Source organism: Melospiza melodia, chromosome 8 (genome assembly GCF_035770615.1).
Source record: "Melospiza melodia melodia isolate bMelMel2 chromosome 8, bMelMel2.pri, whole genome shotgun sequence".
NCBI classification, from domain to species: domain Eukaryota; kingdom Metazoa; phylum Chordata; class Aves; order Passeriformes; family Passerellidae; genus Melospiza; species Melospiza melodia.
The window spans coordinates 20,062,221-20,088,075 of NC_086201.1; the positions used below are offsets into that span (position 1 = coordinate 20,062,221).

General features: G+C 37.6%; 2 protein-coding genes across 7 annotated transcripts in view; one reads left to right on the forward strand and one right to left on the reverse strand.

The window, feature by feature from the left end:
* Positions 1 to 5,681, forward strand: part of DYNC1I2 (dynein cytoplasmic 1 intermediate chain 2) — a 29,991-nt gene extending 24,310 nt beyond the window's left edge. For all 6 annotated transcript variants that reach the window (XM_063162127.1, XM_063162126.1, XM_063162125.1 and 3 more), the window contains 3 exons: positions 498 to 638; positions 1,639 to 1,764; positions 2,449 to 5,681. In XM_063162127.1, the coding sequence (XP_063018197.1) occupies positions 498 to 638; positions 1,639 to 1,764; positions 2,449 to 2,562 (381 nt within the window). In that variant the 3' untranslated portion in view covers positions 2,563 to 5,681. The remainder of the gene's footprint in view (positions 1 to 497; positions 639 to 1,638; positions 1,765 to 2,448) is intronic.
* Positions 5,682 to 5,888: 207 nt separating this feature from the next.
* SLC25A12 (solute carrier family 25 member 12) overlaps positions 5,889 to 25,855 on the reverse strand; it is a 45,163-nt gene continuing 25,196 nt past the window's right edge. Inside the window, exons 10-18 of the mRNA XM_063162123.1 lie at positions 23,710 to 23,794; positions 23,090 to 23,248; positions 19,876 to 19,928; positions 19,597 to 19,677; positions 11,187 to 11,327; positions 9,705 to 9,843; positions 7,303 to 7,461; positions 7,024 to 7,114; positions 5,889 to 6,495 (exon numbers count right to left, since the gene is read on the reverse strand). Coding sequence (XP_063018193.1) covers positions 6,306 to 6,495; positions 7,024 to 7,114; positions 7,303 to 7,461; positions 9,705 to 9,843; positions 11,187 to 11,327; positions 19,597 to 19,677; positions 19,876 to 19,928; positions 23,090 to 23,248; positions 23,710 to 23,794 — 1,098 coding nt within the window. The 3' untranslated portion in view covers positions 5,889 to 6,305. The remainder of the gene's footprint in view (positions 6,496 to 7,023; positions 7,115 to 7,302; positions 7,462 to 9,704; positions 9,844 to 11,186; positions 11,328 to 19,596; positions 19,678 to 19,875; positions 19,929 to 23,089; positions 23,249 to 23,709; positions 23,795 to 25,855) is intronic.

Here is a 25,855-nt window from a genome sequence, read left to right on the forward strand (position 1 = left end):
ATTTTTTTGAGGAATAAGGGACAGCACCAAAACTAATGTCAATTAAACTTGATGAGGTCACAAATGAAATATCTGTCATTTCCATTGCCAGAATTACTTCTTTCTCTGTTAGTCTGATGCCCTTAGGAATGCAAAGCAGAGGAAGCAGAGTTAAAATCTCTGTATAATAGTCACTGAATTATCATTGGCTTGATTTACAAGATTCTTAAATCATTAAATTTACAATTTATAATTGGCTTGCTATTGATTGTTTTATAGTAGCAGCCAGAAAACTGGCTGCATGCTTTGGGAAAAAAAGCATGCATTTAATAATAAAAAGCTTTAGGTTTTGGCTGATTTTTGCAGTGGCATTTTTTTTAAAGAAAGTCAAAATGCAAATCACTTTTTACTTATTGCTGGTAATGCTGTTGAAGTTCTGTATTTTGCCTTACCTTTTAGTTTTATAATTTTGAAATGTAGGGTCTGGGTATCACATTGTTATCTTTGCTTCATTTCAGAATAACAAACCTCTCTACTCCTTTGAAGACAATTCTGATTATGTTTATGATGTGATGTGGTCTCCAACTCACCCTGCCTTGTTTGCCTGTGTGGATGGGATGGGCAGGCTTGACCTGTGGAATCTCAACAATGATACTGAGGTGAGAAGTCAGGTTAGCTGTCAAATGCAGCTGGAAAATTGTTTGTACTCTTAAAAAGTTGGGTGTTTACCATAGTTTGTGGGGTTTTTTTACCACAGTTTGTTTTTTTGTTGTTATTTTTAAATATTCTGTAGTTCCAGTAGTTTCTGTGTCGTAGATAGCATTCTTTGATTACAGGGTTACAAATGACTCCTCTTAATGAATAACAGCAGTAATTAAATTGTTTTACCTGTAACAAGAGAGCAAAGCATCTGTTGGTGTGACACTGATCCATGTTGTGAAAGTGATTATAGACCTCCCACCCTGAGGCCTTGTCAGCCTACAGCTCAACAGTGTGAACAAACGTGTTACCACACACCACTGCTGTTCCTATTGCCACAGTAATACTGCAGTGAAAGTGCCATTTGTTCCTAACTTAGTGAATTGAGTGTTTGCTTTTCTGGTGTGGCTTATAAACTTCATTATAGTGGCAACCTTTTCCAATATTTGCTGGAGGAAGATCAGAGGAGAAACCTGACAGATACTTAGTATTTAAATTTCACTATCTGAAAGCTACATATAGAAGACAGTTGTAGGACTATATGCCAGCCTGTGGCTTTACATTGGAATTACCTGCTCTAGCCTTTTGGACAGGGCTTGACCTGCCAAAACAGCTGCTCTCATCCCTGTCCTGTGTCATCATCTTCCTGAGATCTCAGGGTGCTTCATCACTGCCTGAAAGTGTGTCTGGGCCTCCTGTCCCACAAGAAGAGGGCAGATGTGCCTTTTGATAGCAGATGTTTGTACTTTGGCCAAGGGACATTTTGGTCATGGCACTGGTGATAGCTTAAGGCCACTGAGGTGTTTGTACTGTGAACAGTGTCTTTGATCTGCATTCCATGCACCAGTTGAAGTGTTGGGCACTTCTTTTGCTGCAGCACGGATGCTCCAGGTGTGTTCTGTTATCTTTAGTTTATGGATATCTGATGAATTTTTAGCAATGTGTTTTAAATTGGTGCAGGTGCCCACTGCAAGCATCACCGTGGAGGGCAATCCTGCTCTGAACCGAGTGAGATGGACACATTCTGGGAGAGAGATTGCTGTAGGAGATTCAGAGGGACAAATAGTTATATATGACGTGGGAGAGGTATGTATGTCATGCATTGTGCAAAGTATATTGCAAACACTTGTGTTTCTTTATTTAGCAGCTTGCCTTGCATTTTTTTCTCCTGTCATTAGAGGAAGAATAGTTAAGTTTAATTTGTATTTTTGAATTAATATTTCCTAGCAGTGTTTTATTTAAGGTGTCCTAGCGTAACTTTTTAGCATGCTGTCATCCAGTCAAAAAGAAAAAGCTTTACTGTAAGGCTGGTGAAATAAAAACCAGTGGTTTTTAATAGAAATTTTATCTTCTCTGTAACTGTGGCACATATGAATTCTGATCCTCGCTTGAGAAGTAACAAACAAAAATTTTGCCATGGAACAGCCTTGATTTTGTTCTTACAGGAAAGGGGCTGCTCTTGCAAGTATGTGTACTGCAGTAGTACAGGGCTAATGGATGGCATGAGGATATAGCATTAGCATTCCCTTTGAAGGCAGTCTCTCGGGTGGAGACACATAGCACAAGCTTATAATAACGTGATTTTATACTTCAGTGCAGAAGTCTCAAATTCTGCTTCTTTATTAGTTAGAGCTTTTGATGCTTAGACTGGAATAAAGGTAAGCTTCTGTGGAATGGGAACCTCTTGTGAACATGATGGAAGTGCTGTGCCATTGAGCAGAGCTGAGCTGTGTTTCTCAGGAGGTTTCAGTAACACTGTGTGTGTCACAGCAAATCGCCGTTCCCCGCGGGGACGAGTGGACGCGCTTCGGGCGGACGCTGGCGGAGATCAACGCCAACAGGGCCGACGCCGAGGAGGAGGCTGCCACCCGCATCCCGGCCTAGGGCTGCCTGCCTGCCTGCCTGCCTGCAGGGGAGCCAGACCCCACTGTCAGCCCCAGCCCAGCACAGGGAGGAATGGATGGATTCAGCAATGGACTTTGAAATGAAATGTATTAAGATCATTGAAAATCAGATCTTGCATTGTTTTGTTTTATAGATGAATTATAAGCACGTTCTTGGATCTGTGTAACTTTTAATACAGTTAACTTTGACTTTGCAGGGATCTTCTTTTGCTGAAACACTAACCTGGTACAAATTTGCTACTTGGCCTCTGTAAAGTCCAATCTGAAACAGTATATCTTTCTGAAAAGTAAAAGTTTTGCTCCTAAAACTTTCTGTATTACAGACTAACCTTCATTAGGTAGTAAATCTCTGAAGCATTCTTTACTTTGAACTCTTCAAATTACCCATGATATGCATGCATATGTTCCAAGTTTCATTGTTTATATATAGATAAGCCTCAGACTCTGGTAGTGGGTAATATATGTGAATATAAATTTGTCTGTAGTTAAAAACTTATGTGATAATCAGACCTGAATTAATGAAATACATATTTAATCCCGATTTCCTTTTGTTTGAATTGGTGCATTAAAAGGTGAGACTGATTCATAAATAAATACTATATGAGCACTCGTCAGCTGCCCTGACCTCTAATCTGTGTCCCTGCAGTCGTTCCGAGCTTCTGGGAGCTGATCCTGTTTTACTCACACATCACAGGCTTGTTTTCTACCCTCAGCCACCCCTTACTGCCAGGGCAATTGGCCAATAGCAAAAAGGCTCCTGTTATCAAATTTTTCTTTCCCAAAGGATAAGGAACTAGACTTTTAACTTAATTTCTATTGCATGATGGTTTTCATTGTGTTAACTACAGACTTGCTACTAATTTTCTGTACTGAGTTCAAGATTTTTATTATTATTGATTTTTAACATTTTTATTGAAACAAGACTTCTTAATGGCTTGAAACAGAATGGTTGTAATTTCTCTAAAGGTTACTTTTTTTTTTTTCCTAGCACATTATGAAGTTTTCTATTATGATGGGTTGCAGGGGGGCTGTTTCTTTTGGGTTGGTTTGGGGTTTTTTTTAATAAATACTGTGAGTTTTACTAATTAGGCACTAAATCAGTTTTGTGTTCTTTAATTTAGGACTCTGCATTAGTTCTTAATCTGTTACAAGCTTATTGTTTTGCCAGAAGAGCTAGTTTTATATGCTTAAAAATAGGAAATAGGTTTATATTCCTCAATCAGTTTCATGTCCAGGAGTATTGTCATTGTTTCTTTGTTGTTTAACTTTTCTGTTTAGTTTTGAGAGGTTTTTTTTTCTCTTTCTCCTTCTCTTAGTTCTGTTATAATGAGCAGCCTGTGGAGACACAACAGTAACAGCAATTCTTTTTTCAGAATGTTTTCTTTTTTGGTGGGTCTGGAAGTGAAATGTGTTCAAGCTTCCATTGGTGTTAGCATTTCAAGAGTGTGTGTCCCTCCCTTTCCAACACAGCCAAGCTGCTCAGTGTGCAGACTTTTATCCTGTGTGTTCTGCTCAACCCTGCAAGAGCAGCTCTGTTGAGCTGAGAAGCATGTGAACTGTGTAAGAACAGGCACAGCATGAGATGGTTTGTACCTTTGGGCAGAAGAATTGTAAACAGCAGAAGTTCTCTTAGTTTGATGGTTTTGAAGGGAGGGAAGACCTTTGAAAAGGTCTGCTTGGCTTTTGGTTGGTAGGTTGTGTGGGATTTTTCGAGATTACTTTTCATTGAATAATACATTTCCCTCCCACTTTTATTTTCAGAAGTCCAGTAGGTAAGGCTTCCTTTTGCATTCATGCAGATCACATGGCATTAGTTTTGTGTAGTTTCAGCCTTCTAATAATTCTCAATTATTAAATTTAATACTACTCTATCTTTATTCCTGCTTGTGGTCCTCCCTCACAGAATAGCTGAGTACAGATTAAAAATGCAAAAGCCATACCAGCAACGTTAAGACCAAAAGTAAGGCTAGATGCTGTAAATGAAGATTCTGGGAGTCAAACTGTCCAGTTTTGGAGCTGCAAGAAATACAAATGCTGTTGTGCATTGTCAGGTCTCCCAAGGCCTTGATCAAGGCAGCCAACAAGTTGTGACTAAGATTAAATGCAGTGGGTCCCCACCATTTTTGTCTCTATTTAGAAAAGCCCAAGACAGAATTCATAGCTACAGCAGAGAGTTCCCAGAAGCGTGTCCCTATCCAGAAAACAGTACGGAACGAGAAATTCCTTAAACACAATACAACAAATAAAGCAGGAAGCCTTCTAATGGGGTTATCTATATTCATATTGCAGAATGGTGATCAGACTTGTAAGGTCAGTGTACTGTAACCTCTGGCTCACTATTATTCAGCACCAAAATAATTTTTAGCTTCCTCAGAGGCTAGAGCTGGAGGAAGGCTGCTCTGTGTAGTGTTCAGTTCTTTATAAGCCATTTCTTCATAAACTGACTTAAACCCTGATGGGCCTGCTGTCACCTAAATAGAAAACCAGAACCTGAAATCAGTTTATAGCCTTTGGATATGCTCTATTCCAGGATGTTTAACCCTGTAAGAAACATGTAAACCTTCAGTAAGCAAAGCTGGTAACCACCCATCTCATCTCTGGTCACAAGGACAGTGTGATTAATTTTCCTCCACAACAGCAGAAATCTCAACTCCCCTATTTCCTCTGATATTTTTCCATTTCAGTACTATACCAGGGAAACTTTTGGTGGATGCTTAGCCAGAAATAGTTCAGCCTTTCTCTTCTCCTTTTACTTCCACTTACCTGTAAATATAAACAATGAGTTTTGCCTATAAAAATAATACAAAAGTAGGTTTTTCGTCCCCACAGAATAACCTAATCTCATGGTGAAACAATCTAGAAATAAGAATACTTTCAATTTTTTGTAACAAGTTTTCTATTCAGGAAAAAAAAGGCACTGAGTAATAAACCCTGTAAAAATTCTTGAGTGTGCCAGTAACTGGCAAATCTCTCATTGTATTTTGAATATGCTACCATAGAAGTAGTATCTATTACACATTTAGTATTGCCATGTATTTGGAGAGAATTCCTTGTCACAAAGTAGTGCTGCAAAATAAAACATTGCATGTGCTCATCTAATTACCGTGTTCTCTAGCGCTTACAAGCCAGCACACTGCATTTCAATTCCTTTGCTGTAACTAGCAGTGAAGGGCGTTCCTGCAGAGCTCTGTCCTGTCCTGTCCATTCATTAAATGGGTGCATCTGATTTTCACATTTCCTCTGTGGAGGGAAACACAGTCATACCAGACAACTTCCTGTAAATGCAAAGAAGCGAAGTGACACAAGCATTTTTAAACATTTTATTGTCACGATTGTTAACAAAACACCTTCAAAACATCTGTACATTTCAAACTATTTTAAACTGCAATACCCATTATATAAATGTATGTGTATAGATGCCCTGATGTCTCTGTACAAAGATGTACAATATGTACAGTAACATTAAATGCAAGCTGTGCAAGGCAGAGTCTAGGCTACAGCTTCATGCCACTGGTTAAAACAAGGCAGAGAACCACAGCTTCAATCAGTTCCTTGTGTGTAAATAAATAAATGCAGGTATGTATGAATATTTGAAAGGAGCAATTAGATTTGCAAGCTCAGTTCAGCTAGAACACATGCAGCTGACTGGAAAATAATACAGCAGTACTCTTGTGAATTCTTCCCACTGCATCACTTTGTTCATTTGAAACATCTTTTCAGGACTCAGCTGCTGCCGTGTGCTTGAGCTGAGGTGGCGGCAGGAGCTCGAAACTTTGGAAGATATAAACCAAATTTATTTTCTATACCAGCAAATGTAGCTGTAGCAAGTCTGTATCCTCCTATATGTGCAGGGTTAACAGGAGGAAGATCTGAAATTCGTGTTTTTGGAGTAGATTCTGATCCAGCGGGTTTGCTGTTTGAACAAAGAAAAAAGGTCATTTTGTTAGTCTAGATTTCTTAAGAAAGGCCTTTAAATAGACTTATTCAAGCTTAAATACTTAAGGCTTTTGTCTGAATATGGAAGACTGTTAAAGCTGACCTTGATTAATTACTCCTATGGTGAGGTGAATGAGGTCAGACCACTACTTAGTTATAAATCAAAACCAAAGTTGAAGTTACATTTTTATGGATACTTTTGTAAATTCTCTTAGCTTCCAGTATCACAAGGAAACTGGACAAAACTATCTTGCTACAATGGAAATACAAATGAGGGTACTGAAATAAATATTAAATGGCTCTTTACCTCCTCATCTGTTAGAAGTGGCGTGCAAGTTTCCCTCAATTATATAAGGATGGGGCAATTTTTTTACATGCTGCAATTTTAAGTACAGATGCTCAAAGTCAACAAGTTTTAATGGGTCCTATCCATGAAAAGGTCTGGGTTTTTTCTTTGTGTTTGGCAGTTGTTTTGTGCAAGGTAAATAGCAAATATTTGACTTACTGGCCTCCAAAGTCAACATACAACCATCTCTGCAGAAGTTCGTAAGTGACCAAAGTAACACCAAACTGGGGTGAAGATCTGAACACCCGAGCTGTTAGATGTTACAAATCATAGTGTTAAACAAATAAAACAATTCCTCAGAAGAGAAGCTAAACATTTTTAACAAGGTATTATGTTTGTCACAATCAGACCTTGTAAATACTGTTCTGATTTGAGTCCTTAACAAAGCAAGTGCTAATTTGCAGATTTGGGGTCAGCCCTAATAATTTTTTTTCTCACCTCCAGCTCCCTTCCACAAAGCTGAAGGGCCTTCTTCCCTTAGAATCTTTCTGAAGCAGTCAATAACTCCACTGTATGTTGTCTGACCAGCGCGAGCTGCCACTTGCAGTCTTGTCTTGATGACATCAGCAGGGGTTACCAAAGAAGCAGCAGGCACACCTTTTAGAAGAAAACCACATTTAATTTGCACAAAGGATCTTGTAAAAGATGAAACACTTCCAACTGAAAAATACAAGTGCAAACTTTCGTATTTTTTACAAGGGCTAGACGTTACAAAACATGCAGGTTCTTATTCTTGATGCTTATATAAACTGTTGTGCCTGAGATAATAATTCTTTCTTCTAAATTTAAAGGCTGAAACTGGTAGTAAAGGAAATAAACTATCAAAACCCGTTCTCAGCATCTTCTTGTGGTCTGGCTGTAGCAGTAGTTTGAAACAAGATAAAATTTGCTATACTTATGTAATGTATAAAAATCAGTTGTGCAAATTTACTGTGTTTGTTTATACTCTGCAATGTATTTTGCAAATTACATAGGTGATTGATTTGGAAATTGAATCCTATGCCTCCATTTGTTAAAGGTGTTGATGAGAAAAACTACTGCTTAAAGCCTCTGTTCTATAGAAATATGTCTAAACCGCTGGTTGGACTGTTCTGTAGGAGAATAGATGCTGCTTACTTCAGTAGGCAAGCCATAAAAAGATTGAGGACAATGAAGGTGTTTTACAAGTCTGCTTAGTACCAACAGCGTGATATTAGCCAACAGTGATGGAAGAACAAATCTCCACTTCCAAGGCACCACTCTCGGCTTTCTAGTCAAAGGAAAGGAGAAAGTTTTCAGAAACATACTCCACAGTATATAACTGAGATATCTGAGATATCTGAGATATATATCTGAGATATTTCTGAATACTTCTAAATACTATAAAAACTTAATCTCCCTAAAAAGAGGAACCATCTTCTGACTTAAAATAATGAAATTAATTTTGACTTGTGTTAAACTTTAACAACTGGTTAACAATGAATTAAAAATGTTAACAAGTAACTGTTTGCATAAGTGATGATAAACTGTGAAGTGTCACTGACCAATCCAGGAGGTTTTATACAAACACAGAAGCACTGCAGTTAAGGCTGCAAGCATACACAGACAGCAATCATATGCAGATTTTCCTGACAGGCAGATCCCTTCAGACTGTATTCTTGCCTGCTGTGCACGTGTAACCGGGACTGAGTGAGCAATTGAGAATGTGAAATTTGCAATTCAGAGAGGCAGATTCCTATACATGCTATAAAACTAGGCCTATGAAATTTACATACATTTTAATAGGGTTCATCCCTTAGTATGAGCAACACAGAAACACTAATGAAACAAAGAGAAACTGTGAAGCTTGCAGTCTCAAAAGTCTTATAGGAAATACAAATCAATAATATATATGAGTATTGTATGTATATAAGCTAAATAATTTTCCATTTCTGGCAGCTCTGCAATACTAAAGAATGAGCAGGGCTACAAATCTGTTAGATGTTTCCTAGGTGGTGTCCCTTCCCTCTGGCATGAGGAACACACCAACTGGCACAGAGAAGGTGCAGCCAAGCTTATGTGTCAAGTCCAATATGGGAAACTGCTATTCACATACAGGCACTCACAATTGGTGTAAATATCTATATAGCGGTCCTTTACAACTGTAACAAGTAGCAAAAGGTCTTGCTGAGCCCAGGGGATGTTTCTGAACTGCAGATTCTGACACTGAATCATTCACAGTTGCAGGGCTGTGTGCAGATACTGGTTTTCATCTGCTGAGCTCGTCCTCTATATGTTTAAATATCCACCACTTTAGTTCCTGCATTTACTATTTTTACACCACTTGCCTTTAGCAAAAACTTTTTATCACAGCTGCATATTGTCTTTATAGTAAATTTGTTTGAGATGCTGTAAAGTATTTTAAATTTCAGAGTATGGTACTTCATCTTCTTGACAAACTAATGCCCTATTTTCAGCAATTATATTACAACAAAGTTTCTTTTCAGTTACTCCACAATCCAAACCTGGGTAAGTCATTTTCTTCTTAGCTCTTACGACCTCTCATTTTATGTTCATCAAAGATTCAAATTAGCCTTCAACTCTGAGAGCTCAGTAACAAGTAAAACCCCATTGAGACAGACAGATCAAATTTGACTACAAGTTGCTGAGCTGCATTACGCTGTTTATCCACATTATGCAAATGTAATTAGCTCTCATCAAAATTACATCGCCTCCCACTAAGGATAACAGTGATCAAATTTAGATTAAATCAGATACAATGGTACAGTACCCTTCCTTTATATGGGGCTACTGAATGAATATTAAATATTACTCACTAAAAGAAAAGAAAATTACTTTTAGGAAACATTCTGCAAAATTACCTGCAATGGCTCCAGCTGCAAGGAGATTAAGCCCTCCCACATGGCCACTTTCATCAGCAAACATCATTTTACTATGAGCATAAACCGGAAAGTAGATTGCAGAAAAGGGAATGTCTCTGAGGAAACATGCTTTGGCACCCTGACACAGAGAAAAGAGACATAATGCAAATAAATTCTGTAAATAAGGCTAAAATTGATATCCAGCAAGCAGCCTGAGCCCTGAAAGTACAAAGTCATTTGATCTACTACATAAACAACACAGAAAATAAAATGTCTCAGGAAACAGATGATACAGAGAACTTGAAAATAAGAATAAGGCATATCTAAACTAAGGGTCTGGAATGAGGAGGATTCAAGGTTTATGTATAATTTAGGTAACTTATACATTACATCAATCCTGCCATCAGTACATAGGATAAATACTTTTTACACACTATGTGTATGTGTCCAAAGGCAATGAAAGAAGTGACAGAGATCAGTCCTTATGTCTTTCTGACAACTAGGGAAACAGCAAGACCAGTCCCTGCCAGCCTTTATTCCACCAAACACAAAAGCACTACTAAAATACCAGTGAGCACTATAAGACCTCACCAAAGAAGCTGCACTGGAAAATTAGCAAAAAGAGAAGAAAAAACACTGCAAATTGGGTACTGTTTAAAAAGGAAACACAATCGTCACGAATCTCATCTACCAAATTCAAAACAAAATCTTCAGCTCTAAAAATAAATGTGCACACTTTTATAGTATTATTGCAGGTCTATGGGCAAATCACATAAAGGAATGTTTTGTAAGTGCACAGCTAATATAACTGCTGAATTTACGTATTACCCCTTGCACTGGCAGAAGATACAGGAAGAAACACTCTTCCTTGTTTAAGGAAACTAATAGCTTCTGCTCCATTACACCTGATCTGTAATGATGGCAGTAAGTATACCTGCAGGGAAGGAATCTGTTGACTGGCATTTTCTTGAAGTACCATACAGAACAGGCTTTTTTCAGTGGAATTTATTGACAAATCCCACCACTTAACTTCTTAAAAATCTGAATCCTACTAAACTTCACTACTGTTTCACTGCCATCAAATTATTAAGACAAAGAGAATATCCTGCTGCAAAGATAACAATAGAGATACAGAGATTCAAAATAAATATAAGAAAAACGCACAGGGAAAGCTAAAGAAACTTTTCACAAAACCCCACCAAATGAAATGAGCAGTGCCAGAAGCCAGCAGGTCTGCAATACAGGGCTCCCTGTAGCTTGGTTTAAAAGCCCAAAAGGATAGAATAGAAGGGGGAGTATTTTTTTGTATCCCACTGCCATTAATATAGAAGTGAGTTTTCTTCAGTTTTCCACTGTGGGGCTGCCCTGCAGGAAGAGATTGGTTTTAAATTCAAAAGATGTCTTTGTTCTTAATAGTTTTTGTTTCAACAGTATAGAAGTTTAGCATAAAATGATGAAGGCACTCAAAGCAGAAGTACATACCTTATAAAGACCAAGAAAGCCTAAATCTTTTATAACAGACAGAGCACTGACTCTGGGTCCTGTAGTAATTTCTCCTGCTACCTGCAACCGAATCTTTACAATCTCCAGAGGATTAGTGAAGATGACCTGGGAACCTCCTGCCTGCAAACCCAAAGAAAAAGAAAGTAAATTGCATTGCTAGAGCATGTGGTGACATATTGACTTTTGCAATGTGATGAGTGCCTTCACTTCTCACTGCATTGGCTGATATTCTCATGTAAAAATATATGAGAGAGATTTAATAAAGTACCTGTCTGGAAGTCAAAAGACCTGGATCAGAAATCATGGGTTTGTAAAAATAGATTTTTACATATATATTTTTATAGCCCCCTGAGGTGAATTAATTCAGTTTGTCTCTGCTTTTCTCCTAGACATCACTTTCTAGAAGTCATTTCTATGTTTAAAAGTCTATCAGATATTACAGGAAATACTAAACCAAAATAATCATTACACTTGTGCTACTAGAGCATCAAATACACTTAAAGACCTTATGTTTATTCAATAATAATCCATCACCAATGTGTAGACATGCTATTTGCATTTAGAAGTGATGCTGTTTAAAAGGTAAATTTGCATTTAACAGTGTAATTTTAAATTATTAGAAAAGGTGTTTGGAGTTTTGTTTAGCAGCCTGTAATAGTCCTAAGTGGAAACAAAATATAAAATTTAAATAGGAAGACTAATATTTCAAAATACGATACTAGATAGAAACAAGAGTCAGATCTTTGAGCTGGGCATGACAGATTTTACTTGAAGGAAATACTCTGTTAGCAGTGTTGAAGGACTGTCTTGCAAACTTCCTAGCGGTAGCGTTGTAAAGCTGCTTCTGACCCTGCACTTTAGCTAAAGACTTACAAAGAAATGTGTCCCACGTTTGAGAGAGATTCAATCCAACAGTTTGGTTTCAGAGTTTTTAAACCTCTTTAGAAAGACATGTTTAGATTTCTTCCTGGTTTGCTGTAGGTACTACCATTCACTTCTGAAGAAGTTTGTGGTTCATCACAATCCAGCTATATTTTACCAAGCTTGTTATGCTCCCCTCTTCCTAAGCCACCTTCTTTAATTTAAAAATTAAACCCAGTTCCTTAAAATTGTGGCATATAACTGCTTGAATACAGCCAACTCTAGAAAGCATTCCTTGCACAATATAAAAACTCCTCTTAATTCTGATTGATTCATCCTACCCATCAAATTTTACTGAAGTAAACAGATGCAGAACATCTGCAGTTAAAACTTTTTACCACATCTAAACTGCCCAAGCAATAAACTCTTTTTGTGATGCTGAGGGATTGGGAGGGGGCTGTGCATACAGGGGTGTGGTGAAGTCTGATACAGCATCTCCTGAAGAACCTGCATGGTGTTCTCTGCTAACTGATTGACAACTGATGAACACTAATCCTTTCTGCATCCAGCACAATCTTCCCCTCTGCAGCAGCAGGCAGAATAAATGTGAGATTAGCCCTGATACACAGTTTAGAAACTGGCAATCTGAATTATTCTAGCCTAGAGACAAAAGAGCATTGCAACCCTCATCAGCTCTTACTGAGAGTGACCCAGCACTTCAGCAGTGTCTATGGGCTGGGGGCAAGAAGCATCAACACCTTCACTGAGCAAGCAGCCCATACTTCACTGAGCCTTTGCTGAGGACTGACAGCCTTTTACTGCAAACCCTGTTTATCACTTCACTCAATATTGACACTGAAAATCATCACTGCAACAGCTTTGCTGAAGTACCTTGACTGAAATAGTGGGAGATCAACTGCTGCTTTTGATTAATTATTTCCATTGTAGTAATTACTGTTTTTAACACTTCCCACTCAAATAATGAGTCTATACAGTTAAGCTTAATTTTATTCCCTCACTTCTTCACCTCTCTGAAAGCAAATCAAAGCTCATATTTTTGTGGACATTTGTTGCAATCATCAGGAAGACCACAAGAACTTCCAGACTTTCTATGTTCCTTGGACTTACTGCACTGTGTTTACTCAGTTATCTGACACCATTCCTATGTCCAAAGGCATTCTTTAGACTCTCTTTACTTCTCATCTCACCTTTTCCAGTTTATACACACCTATGCATGCAAGATGATATGGCTGTTTTGCTAAGCAAAGTTCCAATCTAAATAAAATTTATAAAATTTGCATCTGGCAAATTCTGTTAACCTTTTATTTTTGTTTGTTTGCATTGCATTAAGCATAAAATAATTTCAAATGTTGACCATTTCCCTGTATCTTTTAAAAAATAATTTTGGTGGATAAAATGTTAAGCAGTGTGTTCTCACTACATAATACAATGGACCACACAAAAAAAATTCAAGTAACTTTAGATTGCAACACTAAGCTAGAAATTCACTCCTTCTAGACAAATACCAGCTACCCATCTATTAAATATGTATTATTTGTGTACATGTATAAGTGAAATTCCATTTTTTATTTTTGATGTTAAAAATTAGCACACCCTGCCGAGCAGCCAAAATAACTCTTCCTATTTGCCCAACAGCCACTACAGAAACACAAATAGGCCAATTTGTAAACATTTCTATTTTCTAACCTGAATTCAATCTTCCTGTAATTAACATTTTCTTCTCCTAGGTTTACCTTTCTGTTAAAATCAGCCATGGCACTCTTCTGATACAGAAAGCAAAATACACTGAACACAGCACATTTTAATAATTTAGTAGCAACACTAATTAGAAATACAATGTTACAAATTCTATATAGCAAAAATGGAATTATGTAATCCATCAGCATAAAAAGATGATTTGGTGGTCAGGTTATTAAGCAAAATAAAATACAAGGAAAAACCTACACTTATCAGTAGAAACCCCATCAAAAAGCTCTTCAATTACATCAACACTTTGAACACTGAGTATTTACAGTGCTGACAGACTTCCCAACAGGCAGCTTTCTCCAAAAGAGCTGTAACTACCTAGGTACCCACCTAAACAGCCCCTGTTAGCAGTATGTCCTGCTACCCAAGCCTTGACTTTGGCTGTTCTACTTGGAGCTTGACAAACTTTTCTGCCCAGCAGTGATTTGACTCACAGGAAGAGGAGCACTGCATTCAGTGGAGTGGCACATCTGAGTTAGGTCCCTCAACACATCACAAGCACAGGCAGGACAAGCTTTGACTTTAATACAGAACATGTAACGCAAGAAAACTCCCATTTTCATTTTTGAAAGAATGAATGCAAGGGTGGTTTTTTCGTTTGTCTGTGTTTTCTATTTAAGTAAAAGGTGTGACAAAGGATGTGTGAGGCAGAGGAAAGTGCTGCCTTGGAGAGGAGAAGAGCACTGCAGAAAAGGATGCAGAGGAAAATGACACAAAGGATCTCCAAATAAAAATGAACTGGAAGCATGTAGGTTTGCAGTACAAACCTCCACGCTCCTGTGCAAATCATTAGCAATCAGCATCATTCTTTTTCAAAGTCTCTTACTTCAGCTGTCAGCTCTGTATGATAAATACATGTGCAAGTGTATATGCACACAGAGGTATACATTGCACTCCCTGAATTGCTTTTGGAGATGGTGCAGTAAATCTAGATTGCTCTCTCATAAATCCTCGCTTCACACATAAATTGCAACAGACACTTTAAAAAAGGTTGACAAATTTGTTTCTGAATGGAGGTTATTCATACACATCAAAAATACCAGTAATAAAAGCTTCTACTTAACCTTAATGTCATGTAAAATAACTCTACAAGGAGCAAATAAAGGAACTAAATCTGACAGCAAAGGTTATGAGAGAAAAGATGTAGTTTGAGATCCCACAGCAAACGCCCCATGACATGCCAAAGGCTGAAGGAAATACACAAATGACCCTGCAACATGAGACCTCTTGCCCTTTCCAATTCCACCCGAGAGGCATATGCTCCAAAGGGGAGAGGCCTACTTCAAGCCCTTCCTTCCTTCCTTTTAGAAACCACCACATCCTGGACCACAACTATGTCCCAAAGAAGCAGCTAAAATAAGATGTTACTTGAAACAGTCTTGTTTAAAAACATCAAAAGAACTTGCATTTCTTTCTCTAGGCAAAGCTGACATGGTTCAATGAACCTAGAGTGAGCTTACTGTCTCTTTCATTAAACAATCATTTTCTCCCGGTTTTAAATGTCCACAATAGAAATCAAGATAAAGTAGTAAAGTTTAATTCTGCTTCTCACTTATTTTTTTAAAGCATAACAAAAGAAGTAACATATCTTCAGGATTTTGAAGGAAAAGCAGTCTGTAACTCTTTATTTTTGTTCTTGTTAAACAAAACCATCAACATTTAACATTATTTTTTCCAAACAAAATATTTGACACATTCCTGTTTGCCTGATAACACCTATATGCATTTTTGTGTGCATGTATATATATATGCATAAATATGTATGAAAATTATTTCTTACAAGTATACCAAAAATATTTGGACTGAATCTTAGATTTAATGTTTATCAAAACTTCAAAATCAGTGGTAAATCGGAATCTCTCTGTGTATGTATGTGCAAACACAAACACACATACACACAACCCAACCTCTAATTATCAACGGATGCATTGCCCACATCTCCAAAGGTTCCCAAGACCCTTTCTGCCTGGCACTCCAAATCATCTTTCTTCCTACAGCATAAAGCAAAAACATCTTTCTGATTAAACACAATTCATCCATTCAAAATATTAAGCACCACGCACAGCATGGGAAGAATCTATTTATTCCCATGTAACTCATAGGAATTAGAGGCTAAACTCACAGTACCTCTGTCCACTGTAGCAGTAACCATGAATCATTTGCACAGCACTAGGTGTCTGCTTCAGCACTGCTTCCCAAGTGAGGAAGAGCAGCTCCCTAGAGCACCTTGCCCTTCACCATGTACTCACATGTGCCATGCATGTAAGCTGCTCTGGGAAGCACTGTCCATATCAGGCATGGGCTCTCTGCCTCCCAGGCCTCTGCTGGGATAGAGGAAAGCATTGCCAAAGCTTCACTCAGCCCCCCTGCAACTCAAAGCTAATGGGAGCTGAAAACTTCAGGAATGCAGGTTAATCACTGAATTACAACAGAATTTAATTCAATTAATTACAGTAACAGTAGGGAAAGAAATTGTTTGCCCTGAACATGTGTAAATATGGACAGTGCTGTTAATGATCAACAAACCAGCATACTGCAGGCAGGTAGGAAGATGGGATATCAGTTTCATCCATCAGGAACAAGAGCCCTTTCATTGACAGGTACGACCTGACTGCTGTAACTGAGCTGCCCAACGTAGCTGCTCTGCAGTTTTCAAATACAGCTGCAGCTTGAGAGCAGCTGGGAATATTTGGGCTCTGACAGAGCAGACCCTGCACTTTCCAGTGACATTTACATTGCCCAGCAGCAGCAGGAAGGTTTAAAGGAGCATAGGGCACGGGCTGCCTGCGGGAGGTCCCTGCCCTGCAGGGAGGAAGGAAAGACAACAGACAGGCAGCTGACCACACGAACAGGCACTGCCTGGGAGAAGTCTTTGGTAGCTGCTGTGAGAATGACAATGTTTCTCCTTACTGCCAGCACTGCTTTATTCCACAAGCTGACAGAAGCTGAGAATGATTGGAGCCTGAGCAGTAAGATTTTGGCCAAAGTGATGCAGTCTCTCAGTGTCAGCGTTTCTGGAGGAGAGCCATTCCTTTGCTGGACAGCACAGCACTGCTTCCAGATACTGCAGAGCTGAGGATTCTGGCCAGCCTACACAGGGCCTCTGAACCGCCCTGAACTGTCATAATGTCAAAGGCTTCACCCGTCCTTGTGTGTGGGTCTTAGAAAACTGTAACACTGTACATAAGCTCTGATACAGCACTGCCATCCAGAGAGGAGAATTTGCCATGTCTGCTGGAACCTTTCCCAAGCTGCCTCCACTTCCTCACAAGAACTCTTCTGACTGCTGTTTGAGGACTGTGGCATGCACAATGTGCTTTTGTATACCTTGCAAGAGGGAAGGCTTTTGAAAGTATGAAAGGTCTCTGCTGTAAGCTCTGTAAAATAGCCGAAAATATGCCTTGCTCATCTTGCTTATCCACCAGCAGTTCCATACCAGACATGATCCAAAACTGCATTACTCCTGTTAATGAGGAGATAGTTCAACACTAAACACAGGCAAGTGAGGGTCAGAGACAGCAGGAAGTCCATCTCTGAGAAGTACATGTGGGAATAATGCTATTTCTTCTGATATTATGACAAGGTAAAAAAGTACGGTTTTATTTTAGCCTATATTTATAGTATACTATTAGCAAAATACTTAAGTGTTTTAAGTAACAAACAGTAACAAAAAGCCACAAAAACCTGACTTACCCAAATCTAAATGCTGAAAATAATTTTGGCATATATAAAATCCAAACATTCCCACATTAAACCATCATTTTGTACTAACAGAGAGAGAAGGAAGAGAATAAAGGAAAAATGAAAGGTAGCATCCCCCAAACACAAAGCCTTTTGTGCCCCTACTTGTGGCCCGTCCTTGGATGGAATTGTTGGTTGCGCCCCATAATATTTTCTAGAAAAACAGAACACAGTAACAACAGAAGTGTGATGACCAACATTATTTCCAAGCAAGTCAACACAGAAAAGAGCTGCCAAAATGAGAATGAAAAGGTCTGAGGATGAAAAACGAGAGACTAATGTCTAATTGCCCCAGCTTTAGTCAACTGATATTTTCAGACTCTTAACCTTACAGGCTTCCTAACAAAGATTCTGCTATCCAGGAAGAAGTGGAATTGCTAAAATTGAACTAAGCAATAGCAGAGACAAAAAAGTCTTCAGCTGGTAAGATATCAGATGATCCAGAGGAAGCTCAAAGAAACACCCCTCAGGTTGCTAAACTGGGACCAACAGTTCTATAATTTTGTTTAAAATTCTCCCAGATTGAGTGAGATTAATATTACCTTGAAAAAGGAGATGAAAATACCAGCTCAGACAGTCAGCTAGAAGGTGCTGTTTTTGGACAGCCTAGAAATCTGTCCATCTTCAAAAAACACCTAAATCTCTGAAAGCTTATCTGAAACTCAATTTCTCCCCAATTTTTGCAGGTTCACTACAGTAAAACAATGCAATTATTTTGAAACAGGAGTACCTGGCAAGTGAAAAAGGCTCTAATATAGATTGAATTTAGTATTACATATTTCAGTACAAAATAATAAAATTATCAGATGTTTGACTTTAATTATGAATTTAAGCACAACACAACCACAAATGAATTCTATTCTCCATACAGATGACCTGTATTTGCTTTCTGTGTTACTGAGCTTCCCAGAAAAAGGTTACTCTTCTGCTAGCTATGCATTAGAGCTGCTTTCTCACATTTCTCAGAAAATAAACTTTGTACACTGACAGGTGAAGACTCAAGCATGTACCGGGCTGCCAAATTCAATCAGGCAGAACTATAAGCAGCCTCCCTTCAGGGCTGTTTCTTTGAATTAAAAGTTTGCAGAGGTCAACAACCTTTCTGCCCCAGGTTTTGTTGTAAGCCAAGGAGGTTTTATACCAGCCTGTCAGCCTACTCAACTGGAAGTCATTAGTGTTCTCTGCTACAAAAGAAATCCAACTCAAGCCCTTAACATATTATAGGGTTAACAACTGTCGGGGAATCCCACAAATGAAATTAGCCAACGTGCAAAACCAAAAGAAATCCAGCATCAATATCAAGTCAAACCACTTACAGATTGCTAAAACATCCACTGAATTACAGCCCTCAATTTCAACAAAAACATGGTTTGTTTTTTAACTGTATTTAGATGAGGGATGTAATTAGCATCTGGAGTAACATAGCTGCATTTTATACGAAGTTATTTAAAAAGACAATTCACTTATACATGTTACATGAAAGGTAAGGCTATATTGTTAATTTTTTCCATCTTTTCACAACAGTAAAATTTTCACATACAGCAAGTTGAAGAGTGTATTTCTTTTCCTTCTTAAAATCTTCAGCTAGAATTAGATTTCCTTAAACCATTCTAGACATCTCCATCCCTCCCCTGAAGGAAATTTAATCATGGCTATAATCCACTCTCAAGGAGCACCTGTATTTTCCCAAACTAATGATGAATGGCAACCCAGCAGAACATATGGAAAGGGAGAACAGGGCACCCTCTTCTTCAGACTTTGTGAATGAAACCACTGCTGAAACTGAAAGTTATAAACTGGGCCAAAATAAGTTGCTTAAGCACATTGTTCCAAGAGAACTTAATTCAGAAGTATGCTATGCTTTCCAAACAGAAATAGTACTTTTTTTAGTTCTTGTGACTGGGAGAAAAAAAGAGCACTCCTGCTCAAATTGACAAAGCACACCCATTAACTGTCATTCCAACTATTCTGGACGTGACTGAGAATCAATTTTTCCTGGGAATACAAGACAGATACTTACACAGCCTCCAGCAAGGATCTCTGCAAGCAATGGAATGGAACCATCTTTCTTGGTAAATTTGTCTCTGACAAAGTCATTAACCTAATAAAGATACAATATATTACACACTGTTTGAAGTTATTCTTCTTCCTTATTAATATATATCAAGTAAATCTGTAGCCATATATGTTAGAATGCTTGTAAGTGGTCATCTCTCACACATTTTAGGAAATAAATCCTGTGCATGTTAACTAACAAAAGGATGCCAGGGAGGAAAGAAAAAAAAAAAAAGATACGTACAGTTAGCTTAATAGCCTTTTCTGGAGCAACACCTATCAGCTGTGGTAACAAGCCTATAGAAACAAAGACATCATAAGGCAACATTATCTTCCTAATAGAGAAAATAGTATTTTATCAGTGCTGTACAGAAATGCCTTTCTGCACAAGGACTAGCCTTGGAGGTGGATGGCATTTAAGTATGGGATGCTGCTAGAGCACTGCATAGCATACCAGTATAATTTTATATTATAGTTTCTGTTGAAAATTATAATGAAATGTGTGACCAGATCTGCCTTCCTCAACTAAGTCAAGCCTGATGCTATTGCAGTACAGAAGGAAAAAAGTTTAAGGACCAAACATAAACCTTGGATATATCTACTACAGAAAAGTTTGTTTGACTTTTTTAGCCCCTGAGCATAATTTTCCCATAAAGCTTCCAATCACTTTTAAAGATGGGATAGTAGTTGTGAGATAGACACATGATTATGATAATTTATCAACTCACTTCTACTTGACTCACTAACCTGGGTTTTCTGAAGACTTGAGTCAACTAAGGATAAGAAGATTTTCTCTTGTTCAGTTCAACATGGAAGCATGAACTTCTTTAAACCCTATAACTAATGAGCATTTTTTAATCTTACTAAGAGGAGGGATTAGTGGACAGAAACTGATTTTGGCAAGGCCCTTGGTCCTGGAAAATGCTACTATGAACATGAACTGTCATTTCAAAAACGCACATGCACTTTTCTAGGAACTAATAGGTTTAAGAAAAAAATCAGTAGATGGCAGTCTTAACTTCCAAACATAACACATCATAACAGCATCTGTTTTTTTTAATCCCATCTTCTCCATGGTTGTTTTGGCATAGGTATAGATCATAAAACTTAAAAGAAAGTTATTTTTATTGGATATGGTCACTTCCTAATGTTATTCCATAGTTATGAAATATCATTTTGTCAAAAATGTTTGCCAGTTAAGTAACAAAAAAACCCACAGCAACAAAACTGCACCAATGCCACTTTCCACTATTTGTTAAGTACAGAGAAATCATAGCTAAAAATTCAAAATTCCCAGAAGTTCTCATTCTGCAGAATTTTTTTACTACTTCCTTAAAAGGAAGTTCAGAACAAAGGTGCCTTAATAGAAAGTGCAGCAGTTAATACACAAATGTAGTGTGTTCTTCCAACACAGTACTTTCTGTGCCATTTACAGACTTACTATGCTGAGAAAAGGTAGCTATTAAACACAAAGAAAGGTTGACAGTAACAAAAAGAAATGGTGCCTTCCCAGCCTGAATTTCCAATCTACCATGAAAAGACAACCTAGTTCTGCAATGCCTATACTTAAAAAACCCAAAGTCACCAGACGAAACACTGCAAGACAATCCCCCCACTTCCTTTTGTTATGTAGCTGAACTCACTGGGCACACACATTTGGTGTGCCACAGAACCTGGGACACAGCATGGGCTAGTAGGAACCTGAGAAGAAACTTAATTAATTCTGAAGCTGGATGCCAAGACTCATAAGTGTCTTTATTTTCTTGACCAAAAATCTAAGTTTTTATTTAGAATTATATCATTTCCAGTTTGTGTTCAATTCTGTTTTTTGAAATAGAGAAAACAACTACATTGTACCTTTATATTATGGTATAGATGTATTGTGGAATTACAATGCAATTAGGATAATCCAGCTCAGGAATACAAGAACCCAGTAACAGACCCACAGTAAACTCCATAAGTGTTTCTGCTGTCTAGTTTAACATACTTCCAACAGACCACCTAAATCTCTGAGTCCAAATCTTAGCATCACGCTGACCATTAACTGTACAGTGTCAAAACAACTACATGAACTTCTTATCCTAAACAATCTTAAAAACAATTATTAAACAGGCTATTAAAAACTTCAGCAATCTAACATTCTTTCAAACAAGAATTTTTCTTTTCAAGTGTAAAACACTGCTTTTAACTCATCAATGGAATCATCCTTGATTTCAAAGTGCTTGAATAAGGTCAGAAACAAAAATAAAATAACAAGTTATTTTAAATGCTGCTGTGCAAAAATAGAGTGGGGGGGGGGCAAGAGAAAGAAAACAGTACTGTACAATCAGTCTCAGATGTAATTCAAGTATTTCCTTTTAGGAAAGATTTAACATCAAAAAAAGAAAACAATTTACCAGTAAGACATAATTTACACAGACTATAGCTCTTACATTAACTTTGCACCAACATATTCCTTCCCTTACTTACTTACTTGCAGAGCAAAATCCTGAAAGACCACAAAACACTCTTTAGACATTTTAGCTCTTTCACATGTAAAAACTTCTTAGATACTGTCCATAAAGGACACTGCCCAGTGTCTTTTCTGCCAGAACACATCACAAAGCAGAACAAAATGCTGTAGCCATCACGTGAGTTTGCTGCAGCTAAAGAAGCAGGTGTGCCAATTAATAAATACCTTGCTGATCCCTATGAAAACTGTGAACTTCATAAAGTTATGGGAAATTAGAATTAAAAACAGTGAATTCAACTAAGTATCTATTCAGAAGGCTGGCAAGCATGTACCCTGTGTGCAAGTCACTTTACCAAAGTGATTAAAGCTCAGCCTAATTGATAAAAAGCTGCATTCTTAACCTGTATCTTAGAGTTTTATTCTTTTTCAAAATTACAATTTTCTGAGTTTCACTGATCATATTTTAAAGTAAAACAGGGCAACATAATTCAACAGCAGAATGCAACCTCTGTTCACAAGATAAAATTATAAAACAAGTCCGACTATCTCCAAAGTATGAGGCACAAGATCTTGCATCCAGTTTACAGATACATTTCCAAGTTACTGTCTTTTGCCTCTTAAAAAAAAATATCTGCTGCAGAACCAATCTTTCCTCAGATGATAATTTGCTCCTGATGTCTGACCACAGCCAAAAGTTGCAATCCTTTGTGAGATTACAATTATATCCTCAACACTTACATCCCAAAAATTAGGTCTTCAAGTTACTTAAGCAGCAAGGAGCAAATCACTAACAACAAGAAAAAATCCAGTTTTCCCCAGCAATTGTTTATGATGAAGGGTGTGCAATGGAAGAAGAATACTGAGCTCAGAAATGAAAGCAAAATTAGACATGATATCAAGTATTCTGATTTTCCCTTAGGAAACCAGCTGTTGAGGTATTAAAATAAAAAAAGGGTGACAGAAAATTACTGACTTTATATATTTTTTTTTATTTTAATTCACTTACCTCTGTAAAGACCAAAAAAGCCTTCAAAACGCAAAACCTTTTTAAAGCAGTCAAAGCTGTTTTTGTACATCAACTCTCCTACGACTGAACCTGTGGAGCGCTGATTCTGCATACGAGTTTTCACCAGGTCTATGGGATACACTGCAGTAGCACCAACAGCTGCAAGAAAGCATCCAGAGCATTATTTCTGCAACATCATTGCTGGTGTAGTATGTAATTATTGTGATGATTTTCTACAGCATTTATTTAAACACAAAGAATAGATAAGCTGGTAAGACCTCTGGTATGTTGGAGGTAAGGAAGAACAATAATGAAGGTCTAGGAAAAGGGTCTCAAGGAGAATGAATGACACTGTTACATAAAACAAGGTGTGCAGGATGAAGAACATCTATCTCAATTACCATTAAAGAAACCTGTTACTAGCATAGTTTCAAAGGACTGTGGAGGGGTTCTAGAATTCAAGTGAAAAGGAAAGAAAGGGAATAACACAACCAAAATGGTTCCAACATCCCATTTTACACATGTATAACCAAGACATCCACCTTACATGAGATCAAGTAGTCTGGCAAAACAGTGTTAAGTACCTCAAGCTTGGAAACAGAAAGCAGAATATTACTCACCTCCAGCAATTGAGCCTAAAGTGAACCTGTAAGCTGACTCAGCTATCTGGAGCCAAATAGGTCTGCTTAATTCTCCAAAAGATTGCTGTGTGAGGGAAAAAGAAATGAAAAAAACCTTGAAAATCTGCACAGGAAAGCAAAAGCATCTGTGAATTATTTTTACAATGGTGCAGAAAGACTCTGATAAAAATTAGTAGCTTTATGTTCAGGAGGAAGAAGAAAAAGCAATTACTAGATAATGTGCATTGTGCCTAACGGATGAAGCACATTTTCCAAATACCCCTTCTAAAAAATATTCCTTACATATTCCTAGTTGTGCCAAACCAGTACTCCAGTATAATCAGAACTCAAGAAAAGAAGACAGAAACTCTAAACAACTTTGCTATTTTCTGTTCTGTTGCCTTTGAATTTGTAAGGCATGGAACCCCCTTTTGACTCAAATAATTCAGATTTCAAAAGGAATTCACAGAATATCTCACAGACAGGCTCTATCAGCACAGGACATATTTTAAGATTACATTCCATTAATGCATAGCACAAGTATGAGATTTCATGTCTTCAAAACAGAAGACAAGACTTTTCCATGTAGTTGCTAATTTACAGAGCAATGCTGACCTCAATCCTTTCAATTACATACACTATTATAAATGTGTTAAGTATTCTAAATAATACAGTCTGCACAGAAAATATCTGCAGAGACTCATAATTATGTTATTAAATGGCTATTAGAAACAAGGTAAACTGAACTGATTAAATACTATAAAATATGTAAGATGGGGCAAGGTTTCATCCAAATACAAATAAGACAATTAGAGAAAAATTGATGTTATACAGTATAACTTGTCTGGGCTAAGGGGCCAAGATATTAACTGTTAAATTCCATAGTAAGGCAGATACTAAAGTCCACTTTCCAAACACAAATCTGTTTTTCCTAAAAGCACCTTGTACTGTTAGCAGATGTGCTTCTGCCAGGACAGCTGGAATGTCCAGAACTCAGATGGATATTAGGAATTTCACAAAATTACCACACACACACTTCTCAGCTCCCTGTCCAAGGCTACCCAGCCAAGGTAGCTCAGCTCACTGGAGCACCACAGAATGTCAGCACCTGCCTCAGCACAGACTGCTCAGGGCCGGTGTTACACTGCTGTGCAAAGCCCTGCCCACACTGCAAAGGGGTTACACGGTATACACACAACACAGGACAGCAGCCCGTGAGGTCAGGATGAGATCACTACCTGTAAAAAACCATGGATTATATTTGATACCCTTTTTCCACAGAATAAAAAGGTATAGCTAAAACCACTTCCCTTCACAAGACACTCTCCTCCCCCTCAATACAGCTTAACAGAGAAGAATAGAGAAATTCTAGGTAGCACTAAAATTACACACTGCACATGCAGACCAGCATAAAAAAAAGCATAAATCAAATGCACTGCCTTTACAAGCAATGGAAGCAATAAATCCAAAGAATACCCTCATTATTGTAAAACCACTATGCTTTCCTATTAAAAAAAAAACAAAAAAACCCCAAAGGATAATAAAACCAAAATAACCACGAAAATAAATTATAAAATTCAGATACATTTCTTTTGATTCATGTAAATAAAAGACACATGCTATAATATACTCCAAAAAGCCTTAGAAGCAGAACTAGTTCTCCATTCCACCGAAATTTTCTCCTAGCTTAGCACACCTGCTGCCTTTCAGCTGGTTTAAGATTATTCTTTTTGCTCAAAGCTTCACACGGTTCTCATCAAAATCCAATCATTCCATTTAGACATTAATCTTAGTGAATGCATCACTGAATGTTAAAAATCAAATTCTTTCTGAAGGAAATGTCACTTTTATATTATTAAATAAGTGTTCACAAAGTTTTCAGTTTACTTGTGTGTTCAGATGGATATGTAAATGAATGTAATTAATGCTATAGCTTTCAAATCATGAATATTTATAAAGAGAAAATTACTGTAGCTGTCATCCCCATAGGATATTCAGCTGCTAAGCTTTAAAAAAATCTTACACAATGAAAAAAATTGACAATAAAGTAAACATGGTTGAAAGCAGGCTAATTTTCATTTCTACCAAATCTATACAGAGTGATTTTATGTAAAAATTTAGATTTTTCTTTACAAAGGGATTTTTA